Raw genomic sequence first — 19,725 nt, forward strand, 5'->3', positions numbered from 1 at the left:
AAGTTTTAAACAGTTTTCCTTGAAATTAAAAGTTTTGTGAGGATTCTGTAAAAATTATTTTTTGGGAAGGTGCTTGCATACAACAGGAAAGGAATAGATAGCAGTTTACTTTCTTAAAGAAACGTGGGGAAGCACGTGAGGATAACTTCAGGGGATTTTTAAATTTTTTCTCTCAGCACATTACAAACATTGATGTCTCAAACATCCAGCTATCAGGAGAGGTTTTTTTAAAGTCCCAGCGGGGCGGGTAAATTCTGCATGCTTGAGTGCCACTTCTGCCCTTCTCTGCCTTCCAGGTCCCGCTCCGAGACCTTACACTGCCGCCGGCCTCTGCGGGAAAAGCCAGACCCCTTCGGCGGCGTCGAGGGTGTCCCGGAGTTCCTCAGAGCCCAAGCTAGAGGAGAGGACGGCAGCCACAGCCGGCGCTCTGGCAAACCCAGATTTCCAAAGCCAGCTCCAGGGCGCGCCCGGAAATCCAGTCGTAAGAAGCGCAGTTGCCATGGCATCGGAGATGCTCCCCAAGCATCCTCATCCCCTGGGGAAAAGGGGGCCCAGGGCGGACGCCTCCCTCCACGGCAATCTGGCAGGAGCTCCCCTTCCTCAGTTTGCCGGTGCTCCCACCCATCTCCCCTCGAAGAGGTTAATCAAGGTTTGCTCTTCTCCCCACTCCCGCCCACCCTGGCGTTTCCATACGGTTTGTTCACAGGCCCCTCCTAGGCCGGGGGTGAATGCTCACTTACGTTGACCGCTGCGAGGGAATTGTTCGGCGAGCGCTGCCCATCTTCAAATCAATGCCTGCCCAGAACAACAGAAAGGGCCTCAGATGTACTGGTTTCCACAGAACCATTGTTAGGCTTTTGTGAAGCAGTTTTGAACCTAATAAATAATGTCAAAAGTCTCTATCGCAGCCAAAAATGTTCCTTTTGAAGCATTTCTAATAGTATTTTTGTTCTGCGGTGTCTCCCAGTGTCACAAAGAATTTGTGCCTCACAATGGGGATGGGGTACATCGCGTGCCACTTCCCAATGTGCCTGCAGGGATGGCGATGACCCCTCTTTGTTTTGCTGTCGCAGGTAAACGGTTTCACTTGCCAACTTGGGCTTTGGTTTAAGGATGTTTTCTAAGGACCTTTTGAATTTCTAAACAGAGGTTTGGAAAACATAATTGAATGTCTGTAATTTAATAGTTAACATGAAATTTGATTACTCCCGATATGCCTAGGGGAATTCTTCAGGTTATATTAAGGTTTTTATGTCAGAAACCTGAAGCTGGGTCTCCCTTTGAGGCCCTGAAACACGTGGAACTAAGTTTAATGCAAAAGAGATACTGAATTTTCTGGTTTGTAATAGAAAACAGTAGAGCAGCCTAGGGAACATTTTAACAAACTGACCATTTTGGGCAATATTTTTTAGTTTTGTTAACTTAAGTATAGCAGCTTTTCACTCTGATGCATCGCAGAGACTAACTTTGTCAAATGATTTTATGAGTTTAATTTTTTCTTAATATAGTATTTTTTTCCAACATTGAGAGAGAAACACAAATCAATGTGAGCTATACATCCATATACAGTTTTACCCTCAAGTTCTTTGCAATTTTCCCACAAGCTTGGATGCAGAGTTTGATACATGGAGTTTGTAAAAACCTACTGCATTTTTTTCCCCTTCAATTCAATTAATATATATATAGTATGCCTATTTAAGACTTATCATCAAGTCTTAAGTCCAAATTTGAATCTTAAAGTTTCAATAACAATGAAATATTATAACCAGTAACTGCTTAACATGTAGGAGCAGATAAACTTAGTAGTTAAACTTAACATGTTTAGTCCTTTGAGAATGATTTGATTTCTTTGAATATTAGCATTCCCTAGGAGTAACCCACTTTAAAGAAAAAAGGTATCCCCAAACTTTAGAGTTTTCCTTGTTCCAGGTAATATGATTTTATAATAAATATGCTTTTATTTTTATTATTTATTTATTAACATAACTTTATTATAAGAGAGTGTACAGATTGTCAATGCTGGTTGCTATGGTTTCCCGAGGGTATAATGACATCTGCTCACCAGAGCTCCTATGAAAACCATAAGTTCAACTTCATGCCATTTGGTTGAAGAGGAGTATGTGGGCAAACTCATGGGTTTTATGTAAAATTTTGATTCTGGGATATTTTAATGTGCTATTTAATTATAAGTTAGTGCAACTGATTTCTTTTTATTTTTCAGATCAAGAAATCATTGCTTTAAGTGATTCTAAAACAATTAACCAAAATTTTGTAATGGTCAATTTCAGGAGTAGGAAATATTTTTGATATAGTAAATGGATTCTTTCACCCGTGGAAGTGCAAAATAGTGAATTCACTAAAAAAGCAATACAGAAGGAGCAATTATGTTCAGAATTAAGAGAGGAGACACAAGCAAAAGATGTAAAATATGTGGTACACCATATTCTAAAGCAGTTTCCCGACCTGTATTCCATGGAAGACTGGAATTAGAAAGATGCTTTGTGAGGTGGAGAGTCTATAGATAAATATGTCTGAGACATGTGGCCCAGCATGCTCCCTTTCACAGAGTCATAGCAACATATGAAATATCCCGAGAAATTCCACAATAAAAAACCCTGATAAATTCTGTTTAACCTAGCGTTTCCCAATTTTATTTAACTAGGGAACCCTGATACATGTGTGTGTATACACATATATGTATTTTTTTTAAGCAACACTTATCAACATCTTGCAGCCCTAGTGTCCTGTGGAACACACTTGAGAAACCATTGCTCAAAACTCTATTCTAAATATACCAGAATTCATGTAAACTTGTAGGGTTCAAAATAAGGATTCCTTTTCAAACAAAGGAAGAAAGAATCAGAGATAAAGAAAGTAGCCCTCAATAAACACCTCCGGGAACCCATTCTTCCTTGGAAGAATGTATTGAGATATCTCTGGTTATTTTTCCTCATTTTGGGGAATGAGCTCCTCTCTGAGAAGCTTTTGTATACTATATTCTTTTTCTCTTTTCCTCCCTAAAGCCCTGGTGCATGGTTGTATATCCAAGTTGTAAGTCTTTCTAGTTCTTCTATCTGAACCACCACCACAGCATCGCAACTGACAGACAGGTGGTATGGTTCTGTGACCGGGAAGTGAGCCCAGGCTGCCGAAGTGGTGAGAGCACCAAACTTTAACCACTAGATCATCAGGGCTGGCCCTGTATACTTTATTCTTTACCTTCATCACAGCACTACGAGGTAAGTAGTAGTATTCCATTTACTGATGAGAAAACTGAAACACAGAGAGACAAAGCAATTTGCCCGAACATCCATGCTCGCAGACGTTCTGTATTAAAAAATAATGTATGTGGGGCTGGCCCTGTGGAATAGTGGTTAAGTTTGGCATGCTCTGCTTTGGCAGCCCAGGATCACGGGTTTGGATCCTGGGTGCAGACCTACACAAACCCATCAGCCATGCTGTGTTGGCGACCCACATACAAAACAGAGGAAGATTGGCACAGATGTTAGCTCAGGGCTAATCTTCCTGAAGCAAAAAAAAAAACAAGAGGAATGTTGGCAACAGATGTTAGCTCAGGGTGAATCTTCCTCAGCAAAAACCCCCCAAAAACTGTATGTGTTGATAAATTAACAAACCATTCCATTTAGAACCTCCAATTTAGAAAAGTTCAGTTTAGAGTACAGAATGTCAGTTAGCAATATCTACTGTCACATGTGATCTTTTAGCCCAACTCTCTATGTAAGTCTGAAACTACCAGACAAGGGGCAGAATAAGGCAATGTTTTTGTAACTGTAAATATGATGTCAAGGATTCTAAGTCATGTAGGGACCCAGGAAAGAGGTTGTTGTCAGGGGAAGACTTGACATTAAGAAAAACGCTCCAGAATTCTTAAGGTATATGGCATCCGTCTTGCATGGTCCAAGGTCTTTGTGAAATATGAATCCCTGCATCAATACTTTTCTACAAGTTTGTTGCCAGGCCTAGGCTCCTTCTCCTACTGCTTCCTCTATACTCCTCACCTGGTCTTTTCCTTCTCCTATGACAATCAATCTCATTTTGTAAGTCAGTGATATTGGGATCAGTTGTAAAGTGTTTATTGGGCACTTATATTTTAGGTAGTCTTTGTGAGAGATTTGAGGTGATTCAACTGACCCAGCATTTCCTGAGTGTTCACCATGTGCCAGGCACTGGCCTTGGTGCTGGGGATGTTGACTAAAAAGGACACAATCCTTTTCCTTGACAAGCTCAACCTAATATAAGACTTAGTTCTTTCATTCATTCATTCTATCAAATTTTTGAACACCCACTATCTACTAGACACATCACTGGGGACATAGTGGGGAAGAGCCATTTTTGTCAACTAAAACTTAAGTGGTGAGATATGAAATAATGACACAATAATGTTCAGGTATCAAATCCTTTAGCCATAATTCAGAAATCCAAAATCTCTGAAAATTGAAAATTGTATTATAACTCAGTTAGTACCAGTTATGACCCACACTGGAGTGAGGTAACTTATAGCTTTGTTTCACTTGGTGTGAATATTCATGTATTTTGATGAAGATGTATTAATATATTTGATTATGAGGTGTTATCTTGGACCCTGATGGATAGAGTTACATGATGCACTATTTACACACCATTACATAATATATATTATATATATATATATTACATAATGTATATAATGCACTATAAGATACAAAAAATTTTAAATTCCAAACTCAACCAATCTGGAGGGTTTTGGCAAAAGGATTTTGAAGTTGTCTAGTGAACAAATGCAGTGGAAACTTAGAGAAGGGAAGGTCAGTCTTAGTTGGAGCAATCATGCAAGGCTTCCTGTGGCAGGATTTGAACTTGACTTTGAAGAGTGGAGGATTTGAAGGGATAAAGTAGTGGATAGAGTGGGAAGTAGCTACTAGGGGCAGATCAACTTCTGTGGGGCATGAAGCTTATACATTTTGAAGGGGCCTCTTTAAGGAAAAGAATATGAAGTTGCGGATATAGTTAGATAGAGGGCCTGGGAAAGATCTTAGCAAATGAAGGGCCCTGAAGCTTAAGTATCATTAGTTTTTCAGTAAATCCATCTTTGAACAAGGCCGAAGACATAGATAATTTATTTTATAAAGTGAAATATACATATAGATCTATAAATAAATACATATGTTGATACATGGGGGAGAGAAAGAGAAGAGTTGGGTTCTTGTGGGGAAGGGGAGTGAATCTTTTCATTTTTATCCTTTTGAATTGTTTGAGATTTTGAAAATTGATAACTAAAACTGTCTTTTTAATCTAGGGTTAATATGTATGGCCTTTGGAAAATAGTCCAAAGATTTTTTTAAGAATGAATCCAATTGTGAGTGTATTTCAGAATGAATGGCCTTTCTCAGTTTTCTCGTGTTTGGCTCTGTAGCTAGTCAATTTTAAAGCTAAAAGAAGATTTGACAATCATAAATAATTTAATATACTTGAGTGGAAACCTCTTTAAAGAAGAGAAAAAGCTGCATTTCATTTTGAAATTTATCTTTTAAATAGACTATTTAGGCATGGATTGTCTTTAGATTTTGGGGGAAAAGCTTGAATTTTTAAAAATGTTTAAGGTGAATACTTTAAGATTAAAATGGAAATTTCAGTCTTACTATTAGTTGGACTACATAGCCATGCTCTTTTCCAAACTTTGCCAAGGCTATTCACGATGATTGATGTTACTCCAACAAATAATACTGATAGTCAATGTTTATTGAGGACTTACTATGTGCCAAGCACTGTTCTGATTCCTTTATTACAGTATCTTTCCACCTTCCCTTTCTTTTATCTTTTGTTATGTTTTTGCCACAGAGATTTGACCATCATTCTTGCTTAGTTTCTTCTATTTGTTTATTTTTAACAGCTTTATTGAGATATAATTCACAAACTGTACAGGTCATCCAATTAAAGCATACAAGTCACTGTTTTTTAGTATATTCACAGATATGTGCAGCCATCATCACAGTAATTTTATATTTTCGTCTGCTCAAATAGAAACTCTATACCCTTTAGCTATCACCTTGCTATCCTCCCCTCTTCCCTTACTCCCCAGCCCTGAGCAATCACTAATTTACTTTCTTTCTCTATAGATTTCCCTTTCTGGGAATTTTATATGAATGGAATGATATAATACGTGGTCTTTTGTGACTGGTTTCCTCCACTTAAGGTGATTTTTGAGGATTCAACCATGTCATAGCATGTGTCAGTATTTTATGCCTCTTTCTGGCCAAATAATATTCCATCATGCGGCTGTACCACATTTTGTTTATCTATTCTTCAGTTGATGGACATCTGGATTGTTTCCACTTTTTGGCTATTATGAATAATGCTGCTATAAACATTTGTGTACAAGTTTTTGTGTGAACATATGTTTTCGTTTCTGCTGGATGTGGTCTTGCCTTTAATCCTCTCAATGCTCCTGTGGCCTGTTGTTGTTATTTCCTTTTACACAAGTGGAAACTGAGAAGAGTGAGGTTAAGTTACTTGTTCAAAGTCACATGGTCTGTACAAGGCAGAGCCAGGCCATAAACCTAGATGGGTTGGCTGGAATTTGGCAAGCTGTCTTTCTCCAGATCAGCTTTTCTCGGACCTGTTTCTAGGTTTTCCTTTAAGGATATGTAAGAAATTGCCAAAAATAATAACTACTGTTTAAATATATCCCCCCAGCCATCTAGCTATCATCTGACTAAACGCTACACGTATTTCCTAAAGTGCATCCAGAAAATATAATTCTTACAAATGTAATAGCCAACTTGGAGTTAACGCCACTTATATATTTTACATCATTAAAAAAAACCCTGCATTTTTCTCACTTTGCCCTAAATAACACTTATCATTCTAATACACAGTGTGGATAGATGTTTGGGATGGCAAAGACCATCCCCAAACTGTCTATTAATTAATCCTCTTGGGGTAGATCCCCTCCCCCCTTAATCCTTCTTTGGGATGAAATCAGTATTGCATGTTAGTTCGTTCCTTCCCACACCTCCTCTAGGTTAAAGTTGAATTCTTTGAGATCAAGATTGTTTTTGTGTGACTTTAACAATGTTCCCTTCACATGTCCTTGCATAAGCCCAACAATTGCCTGTTGACCCATTTTAACCTCTTTTGAGCGTCATCTTCAAAGTGTAACTGTCCTTGACAATGAAAGAGACCTTCCTATTGTCTGGTCCTTCCAGGCAATCTTTAGCATGGAGCTAAATGGCTTTCAGATGGAGGAGTTGGCCAGAGGAAGGAGACAAAGTAAGCTGTTGTTCCTGAGTGACTTTGCTAAAGTTTCCCTTTTCTCTCTTAGAATGGTGCATTTCTATAGAAGATGACAGACGTTTTGACAGGTGCAATATGCTTTGAACTGTTGTGTCCAATAATTCTTTTGTCTTGGGTTTTCCCAGCAGAGTGGTACATCTTAGGATGCTGATATGCATATTGTTTGCTTTTCATTTAGTGTGGTGAAGCCTTCCTTCTCCACAAGGGTGAAGCTATCCCCCCACCTCTCTCTTCAGGCCCTTTGCACGCATATCACTAATCCAGATGGGAAGGCAGCCGTTGGTGCAAGACCCTCTCCCCTAACCTCCTCCCACCCTTATCTTTCTCAAAATGGAAATCATTTCTTGCATAGTTTTCTCACTATTGTTTAAAAAAAGAGAGAGAGAGAGAGAAAAGAAAAAGAAATTACTTAGAGAGGAACAAAACACAGTGGCACATCAGAGGCAATGGCTGACAGCACCAAAATCCTGATAATAATAATACCTGATATATATTGAGACCCTCCGTGTGTCAGATACTTTGCTACGACCTAGGCATGCAGTGTCTATTGTGGAAAAAGTCGCAATTATCTTTGGCCTAATAACCCAATGACAACCATTGTTTACATTTTGGAGAATATCCTTTCATACGTTTTTCTTAGCGTATTACATTTTTTCACTATTTTTGGAAGAATGAGCTCATACTGCATACATTGTTCTCTAAGCTGATTTTTTCCCCATCACAATGAACTGTGGATATTTTTGTGATATCAACAAATAGTGCTCTCTTTACCATTTTAAATACTTACAGAGAATTTCATTGTAGCATCATAATTTAATTAACCAACTCATTATTTGGGGACATTTTAAGGACTTCCAAATTTCACTATAGCAAATATTTTTGTAATGAATATGATGAATATATTTTACATATCCTTATATGTACTCTTCAGTTTATTTTTATAATGTAAATTCCCAAGAGTGGAATCACTGGTCCAAATGTATGCAATATTTGACTTTTGATTGTCTTTTGCTCCTGTCCAGAAAGATTCCTAAGCATTTCATCTGACATGCTCTCTGACTTCCAGAACTTAAAAAAATGATAATATTAGTTAGAAAAGATTTAGTCCAAACCAAAAATAGGCACCAGAGATCCTAAATTAAATCATTTTGCCTCTTCACCTTTTGTCATGGTGAATTGGATCTACATAGATTTTTCTGCTTTGATATAATCATGGGAAAGTTTTTATTTGACAAAATGGAGGGCTTCTCTTACTTTAGGAACTAAAACTGGGGGCTTTTAAGTGTATAATGGAACAGCACTGTTCCATATCTAAACTGATGTGGAAACGGAACCTTAACATTGCCCAATTTTATTCTCTGGACGTCTTTTTATGTATTTCTATTAAATATGATTGTTGCCCAGCACCTTGTCCCAAGTATGACTAAAAAGAACAGGCTCAACCAAGATAGGAGGGAATTGTTTATAAAATAAAATAAAAATTGCCCTCTTCTCTGTAATAAGTGATTTTCCTTTTTGTTTTAATTTATATTTTTCCTTAGTGCTAAGAAAATTCTAGAATCGGAGGAAGAATGAGCTAACAGAGAGGGAGTTTTGGATTCAGGGTTTTGCTAACCTAAGAAATAGTTAAAGGAGATGTTGAGATGCTTATGTATCTACTTTTCAGAACCACCTAAAGACACTCTTACTTACGAATAAAATGCCTTACCATACAAGCAATATCAAACAGAAGTCAAAGGAGAGTAAGATCTGTCACAAGTTTGACATGCCGGCATCTGGTTTACAGAGCATCTGAAAAATCAAAAAACTGTGCTCTGTGGAAAATGATGAAATATAGCATCTGTGGATTGGATTGAAAAAAGGGACAGGATTAAATTTAAATATTTTTTGAAAATAACGAGTAAAATACTTGCAATTTTCAAATAAGGACACATTGGATTAAACTAGGTAAGGTGCTAAATGTAATTTTTTATTTTCAATTTGTTTTTCTTGTAAAGTGTATGGCCAACTTATCCTGTTTACTTGGTGACACCCCTCTCCCCTACCTGTAGCTTCTCTACTTTGTTTTACTCAGTGACTCTCCAGAGTCTAAACCGAGCTCTCGATCTGAAAATTCAGCTTAGGTTGTGAATTCTGCTAAGCGGGAATAGTTACAAAGTCACTTCTGCTTTAGTCTAAGCAGCAGGACACTGGCAGTCTGGCATGCTGTGGGTCATGTGATCTGTTGACCTCTATCTGGGTTCCGTGACTCTGCCTAGTAACAATTGATTAATGGTGTATGGTAACTTTGAGAGCAGATCTCATCAGTTCCCCTGAGTTTGAAGACTTCCTCATTATCTTAGGCCTTTCACTGCTGCCCTTAGGAAATTTTACTCACAAATTAGGTGGAACAAAGTCTTCTCAAAGAAAATTATTTTCGGTGTTTGGTCATCGGGGAGCAGAAGGCTTGATGGTCATTTACTGCATTGAAAAAGAGTATGAGAGGCAAGTGGCTGTTAGAGAGCCCTGACACCATTCAAGCTTCCTTCCTTTTTGCTCCAGGGCTGGGTTTTCAGAAGAAGCAATGTAACAAAAACTATCACTTGAGTGACATGTTGGCCTCAAACTTTTTTGGAGGTGGGTGTAGAATTTCTGATTTTTGTGCTGCGATAGAGGTTATAAACACACTTATTTATTGAGCTTTAGCATCCAATAGCCGCCTGGATTTGTGACAGGCACTGTTGGTTGTCTACCCACTATCCATTCTCTGCTTCTTAGTAACAGAACCCCAGTTTTATTTAGGGCAACAATATGTTAGGTTAAAAATATTCTCATCTCCATCCTTGTATCCAGAGTAGCTGTGTTCACTAGTTCTGGTCAACTAGTTGTAAACAGAATTCTACTGGAAAAGCTACCATTTTCCTGATTAAAAGGAACAGATTCAGCCGGCGTGTCCTTTGTCCTTTGCTTTTCTCCTCCTTCCTGACAGATGCAATGGCCGGAGGTAGAACAGCCCTCTCCTAACTGTGAGGACAACAGCCACATGCTAAGGATGTGCAGCTAGAAGCTAGAAGGAAACTGAATTTTTGATGATTTCCTGAGCTGATGTATGAGCGCTGATTTCTCTACCCTTGGATTTCTTGTTATGTAAGAAAAACTAAACTCTTATTTGGTTAAACCACTGAAGTCTGGTTTCTATTACACACAGTTGAATGCAGCCGTGATCGACACTGTTCAAATTCTAGCTCCATCATTTTCCACTTGGGTGATGCTCTCTGAACCTCAGTTTCCTCATCTACCAAGTGGAGTTGATAATAGCTGTCCCTACCTCAGAGGGCTGTTGTGAGGATCAAATGCAATAAACAATGAGCGTCAAAGTCTTAGCATAATATCTAAAACGTGGACGTGTTGAGATATATTAGGTATTATTATTAAGGATTTAGCTCTTGCTGCCACTGCCTCTGATGTGCCGCTGTTTTATCTCTCTCTGATATTTAAGTTAATTTCATCATTTTAGGATCCAAAAGGTGATCAGATATTTATGTATTTATGTTGAGATAGCATTTGACACATCACTTATTTCCTTTCTATTGTATATGTACCCAGTCCACAGACAAATTGCTAAATCAAGAAACAAAGTCAAATATAAACTATTAAATACCATTGCATTATGATCTGAGTGGCTGTTTCTATTTCCAGAGGGACAAAGAAACTGAACCTTTTCAAGGAGAAACAAGCCATGATTTGAACCTAGATCACCTACCTGAGTACCGAATCACAGATTCCTCTTTTTCACGGGGGATAAGAAATAAGGAGTTCAGCTTGTGGCTGAGCACAAGCTATAGGTTATGAAGTCTTTTGAAAGCAAGGCATGTCCATCAGGCTTTTGTGCCATAACCAAGGAAACTTTGGAATTCTCTGTTGTTAATGACCAGAAAACTTTTATTTAGTAACTCTTTTTATGCCAGGGTAGAAGGGTAAAAACATGGCAGATGGAGAGCAATTGATTCCACAAATAACTGGAGTCTATTTTAGGTGTTTCTTTCTCTGTTATCCATAGAGTGTGTTTTTCTAACAAAAATTTTTTAAAAAGCATAGACTTTAAGAGACCTGCGTTCTAATTTAAATTCTGTACTACCGTGAATAAGCTATTTCACTTCTCTGGGCCCTGGTTTCCTCGTTTGGATAATGAGGAGGACTTCCAGAGCTAATGTTCTATGACTCTATGCTCTCTTCAACTTTACCAACCTCCCTCTGCTATTCCCACCACATGCCTATTTTATCTGCTTCCATTTATTCACGACCATCCTTCCTTTTTTCTATCCCTTAGCATACCTCAACTTATTCTGATTCACTTCTGTATTCTATGATCCATTTCTTTTTCATCTTTGTGTCAGACTTTAGAAAAGAGAGATGAACAGATCCAGAAGCTGGGAGATGTCTTGATTATAAGGAGAAACCACATAAATTTTGCCTCTCTATTGCAAGGTAATATTAATAACAATAATTGCTAATGACAATGGCTAAAGTGTGCTGATTAGTGCTGAGCTCTCTCTATATAACTCATAATAAGGCTCTGAGTTAGAGTCTATGATACTCACTAGTTTATATATGAGGAAACCAAGATTTAGAGGGCCTAAGTATAATGTATGAAATGTCTTACAAATAGAAAATAGCTAATTTGGGACTTGACTCCACAAGCATCTTTCTCCAAAAGAAATGCTCATATCTCTATGCTATATTACCTCTTCCCTTAAGAATACTGTGTCATTCATTCGTTTATTTATTCAACAAATGTTTATTGGGTACCTACTATGTGTTTAGCACTATTCTAGGCACTGGGGATCAGGATTAAATAAAATAGGCACAATCTCAACTTTCAGAGAGTTACATTTTCAGTCATATGTGAATAAATTGATCTCTACTTCTCTGTTTGTGTCAATGATATTGTGGACTAAAACAATTTTTTCCAATCAAAAAACTACTGTACACAACAATGCTAATGTTCAACTATTTGGAATTGCTGTCATCTTGGCATCAGATTTTACACATTCTTTCTTACTCAATTAATTTGATTATATAAATTTCCCAATGATTTGAAGTCCAATCTGAGCAAATTATCTTTGATAACTCTTCTTTTCAAATGACCCTAATTTTTGTAACTATGCCATCAAAGGCTTACTCTAATTAAGCATTTGCTTGTATTGTTTTTCTTATTTAAGGCTGCTTTATTGAGATATAAATAGGTTCTGATACCAATTTCAGTGTGTGTTGGGGGGGGATTCCTCACACCAACTAGCAATTCTCGGGACACCAGCTGAGTGTACTACAGTTTAGCTAAATTCCAACACTATCTACCTGGAGGTAGCATCAAATTCCACAGGTTAAGGGTTCAGTCCTATGAGACTAATCCCACCCCCAATACTAAAGACAAAAATGGCAAATCCATGTTGTTACCTGTACTTTTAACAAACTGGTTATAAATCAGAGGTTCCCAAGATCCCCTCCTTGGTTTTGATTAATTTGCTAGAACGGCTCATAGAACTCAGAGAAATGTTTTTACTTGCTACACTACCCAGTTTATTATAAAAGGATATAACTCAGGAACAGCCAGATGGAAGCAATGCACAGGGCAAGGCATGGGGAAAGGGTTTGGAGCTTCCAGGCCCTCTCCAGGTGCATCACTCTCCCAGCACCTCCATGGGTTCACCAACCCGGAGGCTCTCTGAACCCTTTTGGGTTTTTATGGAGGCTTCATTACATAGGCATGATTGATTAAATCATTGACCATTGGTGACTGATTCAACCTCCAGCCCCTCTCCACTTCCATTCCAAGCCTCTAATCACATGATTGGCTCTCTTGGCAACCAGCCCCCATCCTTAGGTGGGGTCCAAAATCACCTCATTAACATAACGAAAGACACCTTTATGACTCCCATCTCTTAGGAAATTCCAAGAGTTTTAGGAGCTCTGTGCCAGAAACCAGGATGAAGACCAAATATATGTTTTTTATTACAAATCACAATATCACAAGGCATAATCGATGTATAAAGAACTGCACATATTTAATGTGTATAATTTGATGAGTTTGGACATACGCAAACACCAGTGATAGCATTACTACATATCCATCACCTCCCAGAGTTGACTTGTGTCCCTTCCTTTTTGTATTTTTATGGTAAGAATACTTAACATGAGATTTACCTTCTTAACAAAATTTGAAGTGCACAATACTGTATTGTTAGCCACAGGCACTATGTTGTACAGCAGATCTCCAGAACTTATTCATTTAGCATAACTGAAACTTTATACCCGTTGAACATCAACTCCCTGCTTCCTCTATCCCCCAGGCCCTGGCAACCACTACTATATTCTCTGCTTCTATGAGTTTGACTATTTTAGATATCACATATAAGTGGAATCATGCAGTATTTGTCCTTCTGTGACTGGCTTATTTCCTTTAGCATAACGTCTTCCTGGTTCATCCATATTGTCACAAATGGCAGGGTTCCTTTTTTTTTTTTAAGGCTGAATAATATTTCATTGCATATAAGTATATCACATTTTCTTTATCCGTTCATCTGTCAATGGATACTCGAGTTGTTTCCACATCTTGGCTATTGTGAATAGTGCTGCAATGAACTTGGGAGTGCAGATATCTCTTTGAGATTCTGATTTCAATTCTGTGGATGTATATCCAGAAATGGGATTGCTAGATCATATGGTAGTTTTATTTTTAATTTTTTTGGGACTCTCCATACTATTTTCCATAGCTGCTGCACCATTCTACATTCCCACCAATGGTGTACAAGGAGTCTAATTTCTCCACAACCTTGCCAACACTTATCTTTCTTTTTAAAAAAATAATAGCCATCCTAACAGGTATGAGATCATATTGTAGTTTTGATTTGCATTTCCCTGATAATTAATGATGTTGAGCAACTTTTCATATTTCTTTTGGCCATTTGTGTGTCTTCTTTGGAGAAATGTCTGTTCAAGTCCTTTGCCAATTTTTAAATTGGGAAGTTTTCTTTTTGCTATTGAATTGTATGATTTCCTTATATATTTTGGAAATTAACCCCTTATCAGATACATAGTTTGAAAATATTTTCTCCTATTCTGTAGGTTGCCTTTTCATTCTGTTGATTGTTTCCTTTGCTGTGCAGAAGTTTTTTAGTTTGATGTAGTCCCGCTTGTATATTTTTGCTTTTGTTATCTGTGTTTTTGGTGTCATATCCAAGAAATCATAGTTGCAGGATACAAAATCAACGTACACAAATCAGTTGCATTTCTGCAAACTAACAGTGAACCATCCTAAAAGGAAATTAAGAAAACAATCTCATTTACAATGGCATCAAAAATAATAAAATACTTTGGAATAAACTTAACCAATGAGGTGAAAAACTTGTACACTAAAAACTGTAAAACACTGATGAGAGAAATTAAAGGAGAAATAAATAAATGGAAAGACGTCTTGTGTTCATGGGTTGGAAGGCTTAATATTGTGAAAATGTAATACCCAAAGTGATCTACAGATTCAATGTAATCCCCATCAAAATCCCTATGGCATTTTCTACAAAAATAGAAAAAAAAATACTAAAATTCATATAGAACCACAAAAGACCCAGAATAGCCAAAGCAATCTTGAGAAAGAAGAACAAAGCTGGAGATATACACTTTCTGATTTCAAATTATACTACAAAGCTACAGCAATTAAAACAATAAGGTATTGGCATAAAAACAGACCTACAGACCAATGGATCAAAATAGAGCGCCCAGAAATAAACTCTCACATATACTGTCAATTGGTCTTTTCCAATTGTTCCAAGAACAAACAGTAGGGAAAGAGTTAGCTCTTTAACAAATGGTGTTGGTAAAACTGAATATCCACACGCAAAAAAAAAAAAAAAGAAAAAACAAAGAAATTAGACCCCTTCACCATGTACAAAATTCAGCTCACAGTGGATTAAAGAATTAAATGTAAGACCTGATACTGTAAAACTCCCAGAAGAAAACACAGGGGATAACCTTCTTGGTCCAGTTAGTGTATTATGTTATACATTGTACACATTTATCTTTGAATGGCAAAGTGACATAGTGAAAAGAATATGAGCTTTGGAGTTAGAAAGAGATGGATTCCACTTCCAGCAGTGTCTTTTGCTGTGTGTGTGACCTTGGGCCAGAGTCTACCTCTCTGAGCCCTAGTTCCATATCTGTAAAATGGAGGTAGCAACTCTTACCTTGCTGGGTCCTTGGGAAAGTTAATGGTGATGTATGAGTTGCATCTAGTTCACTGCCTAGCACGGAGTAGAGACTCATGAAAGTAATTTATAATGATTATTGTTGTTGATAATGCAGGTTTTCAGGAGCTATAATCCTTCTCTAATTGCCTAGACTATAGACAGCAATCTTATATACAACTAGGTGTTTTCCAAACTAGACAATGAATGGGTAAACAGGAGTCTCCAAGAGACTCTTTCACAGGGACTGATGTTCATCTGATTGGTAAATCTGCCCCACCCAGAAGTCACAGCTTTGTTATGGGGGCCACTCGATTTGGTCAATAGTCTTAGATAGGGAAATAATTTGCCTGGAGTCCAGTGGGAAAGCCATGACCAACTTATCCATTAGGCCCATAGGCAAAGAGCCTAGGAGCTACTGTATGTTTTAGCGGCCCATGACAATGTTTTAATTTCTTTTAAAATCAGAAGAAAAATTGAATATAATCCAGCTTGGATTTTGGTAGTCTTTATACAATGCAGTAAGGGCCCATGAAAACAAAAGCGTCTAGGGCCCACAAAAGTCATTGTGGCTCAGCAGGAAAACCCAGGAGTGTTTATGGAGTTGCCTCCTAGATGTCTCTGAGGTGTATCCTGAATCTACATTTATTCATTCATTCAACAGATGTGTACTGAGAACCTGCTATGTGCTAGCGGTTGCTTTTGGTGTTGGGGATACTGTAATAAACAGTATCTCTGAACTTGTCTTGCTAATTAACCTCAGATAGATGTCCCCAACACCCCAAATTCCTGGTCTTTGAATAATTATCGTGTGACCTGGATATGGACAGGCTAATGATATTAGACTTCAACTATTTTGCCTACGGTTTGTGCTTAAATGGGCAAGTTGCGAAAAGAAGTGGTACTGTGAAGTTGATTTCTGTCTCCTTTGTTTTTCCACTGTAACCTGAATATTACTCTTAAAACTTAGGACATTGTCTTACTACCACTGTTAACAATCACAGGAATAACCAACTCTATCCTGAGATACTGTTAGTTACCTGACCAATCGCTACTCGCCCTGCTTTAGCCCTGCTGACAGAGGGTGGTAGGTCCAGCCTTAGAGAATGCAAAGTGATGGGTCCGGTCACAATAATTCTATTCTTCTCGGCCACTGATTGGGCTAAGGATGGTTTTGTGACCTGTGTCTGGACAATAGAGCATACAAGAAAGTCTATTGTGCTTCTCAGGAAAGATATACTCATCATTGTCAAAAGAGAGTTGCTTGAGAAGTCCTTGATCAGAGCAGTGGCAGCCATCTTTCCGCTGTGGTGGGCAGATCAGTGTTATTGATTGAATGCTGATTGAATCCCTGTTATTGCTGAACAGCTAATTGCACAGCCCACCTCCAGACTTCTTGTTAACAGAACAATAGATGTTTGCATGATTTAAGCCACTAGTAGTCAGGTTTTTTGCTGCTTGTAAACAAAAGCCTTCCAACTAATACAAATGATTATATACCCCGCACTGTGCTATAAACCCTTTACAGTCATTATCTCATTTAATCTCACAGCAATGCTAAGATGTAGAGACTGTCATTTCTCTAATTTTTGCAGATGAGTGAACAGGTTTAGAGAGCTTGTGTCCCCTACCCACATCACAGACTGTTAGTGACTCTCTGATGAGGACCTGCCTTCCTTATGAGGCCCTGAGTTAGCTGTGGGCAAGGAGTGTCAGTTCCTTAACCTCGTACCTCTAAGCAGCAGGTGGATCTCCATAAAGTTGGTAGAATGATTATTGAATGAATGCTCTGGGTTTCATTTCCAGTTCATTCTACCCCATTTTCATTAGTTTGCCTCAAGCCAACACAAGGATTATCAAGGGATGACACTTGTTAACAAAACATTCTGTTTTCCCATGTTTCCAAATAGGAACAATGAAATAAGAAATAAAAAACTCCAAATAGTTGTCTACGTCTATAGCAGTTTGGAAATTTCAGAAATGTAAGAAGCCCTTGTCATTTCATTTAAAGTTCTTCGCTGACCGCTTTCATTAGGAGCACTCAGGTGTCAAGACTCAGGAGAGATTTATAAATACTGTCACAAGCCTTTGTCGAGATTCTACCACTCAAAAGTTCTTTCTCATGTCAAAAATTACCTAAATGGTGTCTTGGTGAAGTTGGCGTAAAGCTTTTAGGTTAACCCTTTTTTTCCCCCCCACTTGATAATTAGAATGGCCTTTTAACAAAATATGTATTTCATTTGCTTTGAAAATTCTTTCAAGTTCTTTATTCTCTCTCGGCCTCGGTTTTCTAGACCTCAAAGAAGAGGAATTAGTCACTAGCTCATTCATTCATTCTGTTATTTACAAAACATTTACTGAGCAGCAACTACATGTCAAGGAATGTGTTAGGCACCAGAAAGAGACTGATGCAGAAAGAATACATTACCTTTCTCCTTAAAGAACTTAGTGCCAGTGGATGGGACATACACAATGATGTCAGAATGCATAATAGGAGAAAATTGATTCATCCCAGGGTCAAGACCAAAAGATAGGTAAGGGGAAGAGTATTTCAGGGGGGAGCATTGGCTGTTCAAAGACTGTGGAGAGGGAACAAACTAGCATGCTTGAGGCTGGTGTGTCTGGAGCACAGAGAGTGAGGAGACTGTGGTCAGAGATGAGGTTGAATGAATTGGTAGAGGCCAGACCATGAGGACCTAGAGGCCTTGCTAAGGATTTTGATTTTCTACTGATAGTGATGGAAAGCCATGGAAGGGTTTTCAGAAGTGGGATACACTCTAAATACAGAGTGGAGAGTAGATCAGAGTGGAAGCAGGCAGTTAGCTTAGAGGCCATGCAACTGCGGTCCAGGGAAGCGATGGTGGTAACTTGGACTAAGATAGCAGTTGTGGGAATGGACACGTGGACAGATTCCGCTGGGACCAGCCACCGACTCTCATGTTCTCTGTCAGCACCTCACTCCATGCCCACGTCGTATGCTGATTGCATGCAAAGGCACAGAAGAAAATGCTTGGGGACAATTTCAATTCTAGATGGCAATTTAAAATATTATTTTATAATAAATAAAAGAGAACATGAAATAAAATGAAACGTTGATATGACATTTTAAAGCCCAAACAGAAGACTTCAAAGACATTTTCTGCTTGGGCCAAGATCCTTTGGGCTCTACCTCCTGGTTTCCCTGTGTGTGTGTGTGTGTGTGTGTGTGTGTGTGTGTGTGTGTGTCTGTGCATGTGTCATTTGCCTCTCAGAATAGAGGTGCTTCTATGAAATAACTTGAAAGATATTGTCTTGAGGTGTTACTATACCCTCCCCTCCAGGGTGGTTTCCCCACAGAGAGCATCTGTGAAATGTCCATGTTGCCACAGTGAGCAGCCAAAGAGGGGCATGTCCTGTTCATCTGTCTTTGCTTGCTGTTTTGTGTCAGCGTATGTACTAAGAGGCGGTGGGGCAGCTCACCCGTATTCTGACTGACAGATGCAATGTGCCCAGTCAGAGCCCAGTGTGTGAGCAGAGATTAGCCATCCAAATCCTATCTCAGCATCACTCCTCAGAACCGTCCTCCCACGCTCCCTCAGCCTTCCTTCCATATGACTGGACAGACCTTATCTTTGCAAGTCACATCATGCTTGGTGTGTAATGTGTTCTCGGGCTTTTTTTGTTTCTCTTTTTTCTTAGTGGAGAAAAAAAGAGATGATTTTTAAAAAGCATATTTTTGTCCAGTGCAGGAAAAAAATAATTTCTAGAAGCATATTTGGAAATGAGCTAGCTTCATTTTCCTTTTCCATAGGAAAAGACCCAATCAATAACCAAAAATGCTTCTGAGGCTTCCCATAGAAAATACTTCCCATTTTTGCATTTGGTAATATGATGATTAATTTTATATATCAACTTGGTGAGGCCATGGTACCCAGATATTTGGTCAAACAGCTCTGGGTGTTGGTATAAAGGTATTTTTTACATGAGATTAACATTTAGATCAGTAAACTTTAAGCAAAGCAGATTACCCTGTCTTTGGGCTGCTATAACAAAGTACCACACACTGGGTGGCTTATAAATAACAGGAAATTGTTTCTTCCAATTCTGGAGGCTGGAAGTCAGAGATCAGGGTGCTGGCATGGTCAGATTCTAGGGAGGGCACTTTTCTGAGTTGCAGACTGCCTTCTTCTCATTGTCTCCTCACATGGCAGAAAGAGGGCAAGAGAGCTCTCTG

The 19,725-nt window shown here is 38.5% G+C and overlaps 1 protein-coding gene across 2 annotated transcripts in view; it reads left to right on the forward strand.

Moving 5' to 3' along the window:
* The window catches only part of C25H12orf42 (chromosome 25 C12orf42 homolog), a 116,099-nt gene extending 114,651 nt beyond the window's left edge, over positions 1 to 1,448 (forward strand). For both annotated transcript variants that reach the window (XM_087449027.1, XM_087449026.1), the window contains one exon: positions 297 to 1,448. In XM_087449027.1, coding sequence (XP_087305153.1) covers positions 297 to 745 — 449 coding nt within the window. In that variant the 3' untranslated portion in view covers positions 746 to 1,448. The remainder of the gene's footprint in view (positions 1 to 296) is intronic.
* The last annotated feature ends 18,277 nt before the right edge of the window (positions 1,449 to 19,725 follow it).

Source organism: Ceratotherium simum, chromosome 25 (assembly GCF_057802395.1).
Source record: "Ceratotherium simum simum isolate JZ-2026a chromosome 25, ASM5780239v1, whole genome shotgun sequence".
NCBI classification, from domain to species: Eukaryota; Metazoa; Chordata; class Mammalia; order Perissodactyla; family Rhinocerotidae; genus Ceratotherium; species Ceratotherium simum.